General features: G+C 35.5%; 2 protein-coding genes across 2 annotated transcripts; both read left to right on the top strand.

The window, feature by feature from the left end:
• The first annotated feature begins 2,119 nt into the window (after nt 1-2,119).
• On the top strand, nt 2,120-2,629 carry LOC112529825 (early light-induced protein 1, chloroplastic-like). Its single transcript, XM_025141232.1, has one exon. It carries the CDS (start codon nt 2,120-2,122, stop codon nt 2,627-2,629), a length of 510 nt encoding a protein of 169 aa, XP_024997000.1.
• Nucleotides 2,630-4,523: 1,894 nt separating this feature from the next.
• LOC112529732 (early light-induced protein 1, chloroplastic-like) lies at nt 4,524-5,147 on the top strand. The gene has a single exon (XM_025141107.1). The coding sequence runs from the start codon at nt 4,576-4,578 to the stop codon at nt 5,119-5,121; it is 546 nt and encodes a 181-aa protein (XP_024996875.1). The 5' UTR covers nt 4,524-4,575; the 3' UTR covers nt 5,122-5,147.
• The last annotated feature ends 4,664 nt before the right edge of the window (nt 5,148-9,811 follow it).

Here is a 9,811-nt window from a genome sequence, read left to right as displayed (position 1 = left end):
GCCCCTATATATATATATATATATATATATATATATATATATATATATAAAGTAAAACTCACAAAGATGAGTTGATATCCTAAGAAGTGAGTATTCTTCAATTCTTGAATTATGGTTGAGTTTGTGTATCCCACATTGATGTAAATATGAAATATTTACAAATATGCATGGTGCGTTTTTTAGAGGGAGATTTGAGATGCTTTTGTGGCAACTCATGACGTTGGCTCCTCTTGGTCAATCCTCTAAGCTCACATTGTTGGCTCATTTTGGTCAACCCTCCAAACTCATGAGTTTGCTCATTTTGGCCAACCTCATTTTAAAAAAGTGAGTATTCTTCATTTCTTGAATTGTGGTTGAGTTTGTGTATTCCATGTTGACGGAGATATGAAATATTGACAATGAATGGTAGATATTTCAAAGGGAGATTTGAGATACTTTTGTGGCAACTCATTAGGTTGGCTCCTCTTGATCAATCCTCTAAACTCACGTTGTTGACTCATCTTGGCCGACTCTCCGAACTCATGGGTTTGTTCATTTTGGCCAACCTCATTTTAGCCACACAAAAAAAAGATAATCATACAAAATAAAAAAAAATCTTTATCTTTGTATATATTAAAATAAACTGCACATATATTAAGTAAAACCCACAAAGATGAAGTGACATCTTAAGAAGTGAGTATACTTTATTTTTTGGATTGTGGTTAAGTTCGTGTCTCCCACATTGATGGATATATAAAATATTTACAATAAATGGTGGGGTATTTTAAAGGAAGATTTGAGATGTTTTTGTGGCAACTCATGAGGTTGGCTCATTTTGGCCGATCCTCTGAATTCATAAGTTTGTTCATTTTGGCCGACCTGATTTTAGCAACAAAAAAAAAAATCTTCATTTTTAATAAACCGCACAAAGAATGAAGTGATATTAAGTGTAGAATAAAGAGGTATTGAGCTAACATTGTGAGAATGGAGTATTCTCAAATGATGAACTATTGTTGAGCTTTAGATATCTCACTTGGTGAGAAATTGAAAGAATGGAATAGATATATATATATATATATATATATATATATATATATATATGAATGAAGAATGAGATGACAATCGTGTCAACTAATAAAGTCTGATTCATAGGGTTGTCTTTTTTTTATGAGATGACGATCTTATGTTAAAAGAACAATCAAATATTGTAAGGTGACATTAGAAGATTTGAGTATTCTCAAATTTTGAAATGTGGTGTGTTTTGATTATTCCATGTTGATAGGAAGATGATAAACTGGAAAAGAAATATGTCTTTGAATCTATAATTTGTTGGTTGGAATTAAAACCAATTTCAACTAAACGATAAAAAATACAGTTATGAAAGACCATGGTTGAAATCTATTGAAGCCAATCAAATGGTAAAACTTATAGTTATGAAATATTTTTCTACATATATATACAAAAGTATGAAAAATGTCTAGCCATGGTTGAAATCAGAGCCAACCAGATGGCAAAACCAATTGGTAATTCTTATATTTATCTTTATACCTTTATATATCTTAGAGTAAAACATACAATGAATGATGTGACATTATCATGAGTGAGTATTCTTCATTTCTTGAACTGTGGGTGAGTTCTGTATATCCCATATTAGTGGAGATATGAAAGATTTACAATGAATGGTGAGTATATGAAGGGAGGTTGAGATGTCTTTGTGGAAACTCATTGGATTGGCTGCTCTTAACCGATCCTTTAAACTCACGTTATTGGCTTATTTTGACCGACCCTCCGAGCTCATAGGTAGACTTATTTTAACCAACTCTCTTTTAACAAAAAAAATGTTAACCACACAAAAAAAAAAAAAAAAAAACCTTTATTTGATTTAAGTATTTTAAACTATTGAAGTACGATGCGATTTTGGTCATCGACATTCCACAGCTAGTGAAATGAAGCATGTAGAGGCTCCATTTACCACAACCCCGTCTCACCGGCCATTTGGAATTCCACGTCATCAGGCTCCAAAAGCTCACTAACGTGGCCCTCTAAGTATCCACTTCTTTGTCTCTACCCCCTTCCCCTATAAAACCCTTCATCACCACCACCACTCCTCCTCCTCCCTCAAATCTTTCTGTAATCACTAATGGCTGCCACTTCCGTCTTCATGGCAACTCCGTTCACACGTCTCTCCGCCACCCAACTTCCTTCCTTCCACAAGAATTCTGCCTTCTCCGTCAGATGCATGTCGTCTCAGCTACCAAAYGACGCCGAAACCAAATCCAAAACACCACCGCCACCTKCTCCCAAGGTCAGCACCAAATTCACTGACGTCTTGGCGTTCAGTGGACCAGCACCGGAAAGGATCAACGGAAGATTGGCGATGATAGGGTTTGTGGCGACAATGGCGGTGGAGCTGAGCAGTGGTCAAGATGTGTTCACACAGATCTCCAACGGTGGCGTGGCGGTGTTTGTGGTGACGAGCGTGGTGTTGTCAGTGGCGTCGTTGGTGCCGTTGTTGAAAGGGGTTAGCGTCCAGTCGAAGTCGAAGGGGATAATGACGTCGGATGCGGAGCTGTGGAATGGCCGGTTTGCGATGTTGGGTCTGGTGGGTTTGGCTTTTACGGAACTAGTTAAAGGCAGTCCCCTTGTGTAATCTTTTTATAGTTATTAATCCAAAAATATTAAATTGCATTTTTCTTATTAACCTGGATATCCAACTCGCTATGCGAACCGACTAATATCAAAGCGAAATTTACAGATAGTCCGGAATCACCGCATTTGAACCTCTATAGTCACAAGGGGATTTTTATTCCTCCTTGGATTTGAACTTGTGATCTTCTTTGGAGTCAAGCTCAAACCAATATGGCACCATCCTTATATTAAATTGTTTATCGCATCAACAATAATTAACTTGTCAAACTGTCAACACGTAGATTAATATGATTGAAATTGGCTTAGACGTAGTGCAATCCAACCTGCAAACGTCACTAATATATTTTTAATCGACTTTATAATCGTGAGTGGAGTGGATTCAAAAAGGTAACTCGTGCGATCGTCCTGGGCAACAACCACCGAAGGGGTAACAAAGGTGTGTAAGAGCCTAGGAGGGGTTTCAACAAAAAAATTGAGAGGGAACATTGAGAAGATAGCGACACCCGACACAGAGTTGTAGAGTGGCAACTGGGTTGCTGAAGTTCCGGTGTGGCTGAGACGCCATTGAACATCGAGGCCAACGATGGGCAGTGGAGACGGATTGACGGTGGATACTTTAGGTGTCGGCATAAGATGATGTATTTGTATTTGTGGTGGAGAAACGATGAGGTGTCTTGGAAGAATCGATATAGGATATAGGATACAGGAGCTATAATTAAAACATGTCGTCTCAATCGATATCTTTTTAGTAAAATTTTCACATATTTTTTAGTTGTTTTATTTTTAAGTTTTTATAGATGTGGTTTAATTTAGGGGTCGTTTACCAAATGTTTATAGGCAAGAGTCATCACTCTAATTTACTTTATGAGGTAACATTATTGGCCATGAAAATGAATTTAACAGTAAGCGTTTATAAGCTGATAAGTTTATAAACAACTTATACCGGTGTCAAACTAGTAATAAGGAGTTTTTGAAGAAGTTAAATTCTTTTAGCTTATGATAAGTTGATAAGTGCTTTTATAAAAAAACATAAGTTTTTTCAAATAAGAAATCCCAAACACCCCTTTACATAGGGGTGCTCAAAAACTGGACCAACGCGATCAACCCAACCGAACGCGAAATAACCCAACCCTAAGCAACTCGATGTCTAATCGAGTTGTAAAGTTGTCAAACCGTAGATATTGGGTTGATATTTAGTTATTATTATTTGAACCCAACTCAACCCGATGAATCCGATATCTTTTTATTTTTTGGATTTAATATGATTGTTGAATTTCTATTAATATATATATCAGACAATTACCTTATCATATATGCTTTTCATATACACATATTTTCAATCTATTCACATCTCTATATAACTCATTCGTCTATATGTTCAGTAACTGTGAACATATATATGTAAATTGAGAAAATTAACTGAATGTGATACACGTAAGAAATATAAATAAGTTGTATCAAATGATGGATGATGAAAAATAAATTATAAGTAAAGAAACATATTCAAGGTTAGAAGAAAATTTTTAATGTACCAAACTATCAACCCGACCGCACTTTAGTTTGGGTTGAATTGGTTTAAGATATTTCAAACCATAAACATTATGTTGAATTGTTCAAATGTCTTCGACTCAATCAATCCGACCCGACCCGACTCGACTCATAAACACCCATGCATCAAAGAAAGAAATGAGAGTAGAAGGTCCCACCATCGTCCAAACTTTTTGAATGCAACCATGTAGAGGCTCCATTCACCACAATCTCGTCTCAGCGGCCAATTGGAAAGCCACGTGATCATCCCTCAAATGTCACTAACGTGGCCCTTCAAGGATCCACTCCATTGTCTTCACCCCTCCTCTATAAAACCCACCACCAAACCCTCCTTCTTCCTCACTACCATCTTCATCACTTCTCTCACAATTTCAATCTTCAACAACTCTATAATTGATCATGGCTGCCCCTTCAATCTTCATGGCAACTCCCCTCTCCGGTACTCAACTTCCTTCCTTCAAGAGGCATTCCGCCTTCTCCGTCAAGTGTATGTCGTCTCAGCTACCAAACGACGGTAAAACCGCCGGATCCAGTTCCAAAACACCAGAATCACCACCAACGCCTATGGCTACTCCTCCTCCTCCGCCACGTGCTCCCAAGGTGAGCACCAAATTCTCTGACGTCTTGGCGTTCAGTGGACCAGCACCGGAAAGGATCAATGGAAGGTTGGCGATGATAGGATTTGTGTCGGCGATGGCGGTGGAATTGAGCAGCGGTCAAGATGTGTTGACTCAGATCTCCAACGGCGGAGTAGTGGTGTTTGTAGGGACGAGCGTGGTGTTGTCGCTGGCGTCGTTGGTGCCGTTGTTTAAAGGGGTTAGCGTGCAGTCGAAGTCGAAGGGGATAATGAGTTCCGATGCGGAGCTGTGGAATGGGCGGGTTGCGATGTTGGGTTTGGTGGCTCTGGCTGTTACTGAATATGTGAAAGGCAGTGCTCTTGTGTAATCTTTATATAAAACCAAAATATTAAATTGAATTACATTTTTGTTTACGGTTTATCTACGGGGTTTTGGGATTGCTTATAAAAACAATTTATTGACTTACTTCGGTGTAATACCGGTAATAAGTATTTTTGAGTATTTGGATAAATAACTTATACCGGTGCCAAACTGTTATAAGTTTTTAAAGAAGTTAAATCATTCTAACTTATAATAACTTGATAAGTGCTTTTGTAGAAAAACATAAGTTGTATCAAATAAGCAATCTCAAACACCCCTAAACATGTTTGTAAAGTGGAGCTCAAATGAGAACCAGTTTGTTTTATTGAAATACGAGAATACTCTTAAGCTATAATCATATAATATATGATATTAAATTAGAACGACTTTTTGGTGTGAATTCAGTAGAGGGTCATGTCGTCCATACATCACAAGTTCTCATCAAGTTCTCTTATGTGAATTTTTTGATCATTTACCAATATTTTATTTTAATTTCAAAGCTACAATATGTGAATCAAACAGATAAATTCCAATTTCTTAACATATTCAATTCAATGTTTGCCAACCAAACAACAATAGGTGGTTAAATATGACAATATTTCATTCAAATTCCTTCAAACTATAATTTCTTTAACGAATTTCATTCCATCCAAAAACATTTTGCGAACAAACGTCATCTGAGGTTTTCTTCTTCTTGCTCAAAATTTTTATCTTTAGCGCTGGAGTTTCAATGTTGGAGCTAGGGTTGTTCATTGGTTGTCATCCGTTGGATATGAATCATCCATTAGATGTTGGATTTTTCCAACCGGTCGAATCCGATTAATAACTGATCCAATATAATCCAACGGATGTTTTGATCATTTTGGTTCCATCCACTAGATATTTTTATTGGATATCCGTTGGATCATATTAGATTCTTGTAATGTTAATCGGATTGGATCCATCCAAACATCCAATGGATGTCGAATCGGATTCATCAGATGTTCTACTTCCAGTTCACATAATATTCCAACTCACATAATCTACACTGAGTTTAAGAGATTTTCTACATATTTGGAGATTTCCACATATTGAACAAGTAGTAATGAGTTTATAGCATACATCAAACACAAAGTACACATTGAATAACAAGTAACGAGGTCTTCTCCATATTTCGAGATTTTCACAAAAAGGATGGCAAATGAACATCAAGTAACGATATTAAAAGTAGGTCTAAGCAAATTACTTACTGAGCTTGAAGTAGAATCCGTGTTTGAGATTGAAAATCAAAGAGCAAGTCATGGTGGAGCTGTGGAAACCAAAGATGAGAGAGGAGTGGTGAGACAATTGGAAATCGAAGTCTGCTAGTGCTAGGGTTTTGAAATCGAAGCTGCTTCTAATTCGGTGTGGAGCGTGGGCCATAAGGAGTGGAAGATGGGAGCCGGTTTGAATGAAGTGAGGAGATGAGTTAAGGTTTTGTAAAATCGTAATAAATCTCTCGTCGTAGATCGGTTTGAGGAGTGTAATATGTCTCTGGAACCTTTGAGATGTCCTCTACAAACTTTATGTTTTCAGGGAAAGAACTGATTCGAACTGTAAATAGGTCAAAAATGGAGTTTAATAGGACGACTCTGTTTTATAACGGGATTCAGGATTGAGAAAATAGTCTTCAAATATTCACATAAAATTGGTTTTAAATCCTTTGGGGTGATTCTTGACGAGTTGGAAAGTTTAGAGGGTTGTCTAGATATTTTGTATAGAGTTCTTTCTTCGATTTGGTGATTACACATGGTTTATCTGGGTAGCAAGAAGATTATGCAAGTTGGAAGAAAAATAGGTTTAACATAACCTAACAATGTGAGTTTCAAGTTACTCTGTGAAAACTTTTATGAAGGGATTGAGAACATAGTCTTTATTATGGAATATTCGGTTGATGATGTAACAATCTATTCAAGTTGACTCAATCAACCAAGGAAATTTCGTATATTTATTTTTATCATCATCTATCAAATACCTTATTTTGACGGTTTTTTCTGATATTATTCAAAAATATGTAAATAAGGATTAAAACAAGTTTTGGATTCAAAGAAGAGCCCAAGCCCAATCTTTCATTTGTACACACCACACACTAGGGGTAGGGATGCCCAAACCGGTCCGGGACCGGTTATAGGACCAAAATCTGGGAGCGGTTATGGATTTCAGGTGTTTCACGGGACCGAGACCGGTTATGGCCCGGCCCGATTTTTCAAAAATTTAGTTTTTTTTTTTAAATGTAGCCACTAATTTAAAAAAAAAACTAAGTGTTTATGACCCTTTTTTGGCCCTTTTTTTGTCTTCTAAACACTATATATGAGTGTCTTGGTTGAGAGGTTTACATACCAACTTCTCGATTAGCAAAAAACGCAAAAAAACTTTCACAATTCTTGGTTTTTCGCTATATTTTGTAAGACAATTTAATTTTAATTATAATAAAACATATTTTTAAAGTGTATTTGAGTGACACAATTACAAATTTTATAATGTATTAAAAATATATATCATTAAAAATTATTATTTTTTAATGATTGGGACCGGTTAGGACCGGAACCGGTTACTGCAAAGCTTAACCAGGATCACCTTTTTCTACCAGGACCGGTTTTGGCCATCCCTACTACACACCATGACACCAAGTCCAAACGTTCCATGATTTTCCATATTTGGGTTTGATCAATTTTGTAAAATAAAAAATGAGTTTGTATATAAACACTGTCTTATTTTTCACTTTCTTACCGATGTGGGATGAATCACATAAGGAGTTTCAACGTGCAATGGCAACCCGTTGTCCAACGTCTCATGTAGGGACCGTTGGAAGGTAGTGAAGGGAGACAGCGTATTCATAACTGTTGCTTTCATTAGGGTTAAAGATAGAAAACGTTTAACAAAGACCTAAAATACCCTCACGTAAAGATGACTAACGGCCTGTAGTTGGACATTGTTAGTGATGAGGACTAGTTCTGTAACAAAGTGACCGTTCATGGACAAATTTGTAATAAACGAATTGAATGTGCAAGAAAGAATGTTCATATATATATATATATATATAGAGGAGTGATCAAATAAAAACCGCCCTCATTTATGTAAACCGTGCAAACCACCTTCATCCGTCGATTTCATTGTTTAATCTTATGAAATTTTTTCATGAAATTGTTTAATCTTGTGAAATTGTTTCATATAATACTTTTTTTGATCAAGTTGTTTCATATATGGTTGTGAAATTGTTTCATATAATACTTAATGAAACTGTTTCATGTATTTCTCTAAAATTAATGAAACTGTTTCATGTATTTCTCTAAAAATTAAAATAATGAAGATGATAATATCTATGATTAACACCCTCCACAATAAAAATGATTAAACAAGCTCTCATAATTACAAAAAAATGAACAAAATGAAAAATTATGATTGGTTGAATGAGGTTTGCACGGTTTGTACAAATTGAGTGGTTTGCATTTGATCGCTCCCCTATATATATATATATATATATATATATATATATATATATCGAGTATATAAAATAGACAGATATAATATGACGAATCAAAACTTGTCTCAAGAACATTATATCAAAGCATTTTCTAAAGAATATTTCACAAATTATGCCAAAATATTATTCGAATATTTTATACGAGGTAGGTAATAAATAATTTTTGCGACTGTAAAACTCACACACTACTCATATTTGGTGAATCTTGAACCCCAGATCTCCAAGGAGATTAGGAATCTACTAGTAACGCAAATAACACTAATGACCCTTTAATATGATGATAGATTTTATCAAGGGAAATTTATAAAAATAACCGTTTTACACAACCCTTTGTTACAAAATAACCACATTTTAGAGGTTTTGCCAAAATAACCACTCGGATCGCTCCCGGGGCGATCCGTACATAATGGGGGCGATCCCCTTAAAAAAAATTCTCAAAAGTCGAGATTACTGTTCACCTCGTTGACCGTGTTTGACCTCGCTCGAGGGCGATCCGTACTATTCACGGGGGGCGATCCGTACTGTTCACCCGTGAATTTTTTTTTTTTTTGAATTTTTTTTAAAATTGAAGTTGTATTTTTTTAACTTTTTTAAAACCAAATTTCATGAGAAAAAGATTTAAAAATAAATCTTTATAATTATGGAGACGCAAAAATTAATTTTCATGGGAAATCAGATATAATATCTGATTGACGAAATTTGAACTCTATTTTTATACAACAATTAAGGGGTGTTTTTAATAAAAATGGAAAAATACATAAAGTGTGTCTTTTTACATATTTAATTTTAAATTTCGCAATTTACCGGGGGCGATCCGGGTCGATCCGGGTAAAAAAAAATTTTGATTTTTTTTTCACTATAAATACCAACCTCCTAATTCATAATTTTTCACAYATTCCCTTCCATTTCTTTTCTCATATATTTTACTCTCACAACCCTTAACCCATTAAACACAATAAACCATCATAACCTTTAACCCACTAAACACAATCAACCATCACAAAACATGAAATCACGTGAAAGTGATAATGTTTGTGTGTATCTTATACGTAAATCACGGTACAAAAATTGAAACTCCGTATTTTTATACGTAAATATGTGTACGGGTTTAACCCCATACGCATATTTACGTACGTATTTATACGTAAATATGCGTACGGGTTTAAACCCATACGTATATTTACGTACGTATTTA

Source organism: Cynara cardunculus, assembly GCF_001531365.2.
Source record: "Cynara cardunculus var. scolymus isolate 2C chromosome LG 16, CcrdV1, whole genome shotgun sequence".
In the NCBI taxonomy this organism is placed as follows: domain Eukaryota; kingdom Viridiplantae; phylum Streptophyta; class Magnoliopsida; order Asterales; family Asteraceae; genus Cynara; species Cynara cardunculus.
The sequence above is the reverse complement of the archived record's forward strand: the minus strand, read 5'-3'. Positions and strand labels throughout refer to the sequence as shown.

Bases quoted from the DNA above. Each gene is read 5' to 3' on its own strand.
- LOC112529732 (XM_025141107.1), top strand. From the start codon at position 4,576: ATGGCTGCCCCTTCAATCTTCATGGCAACTCCCCTCTCCGGTACTCAA.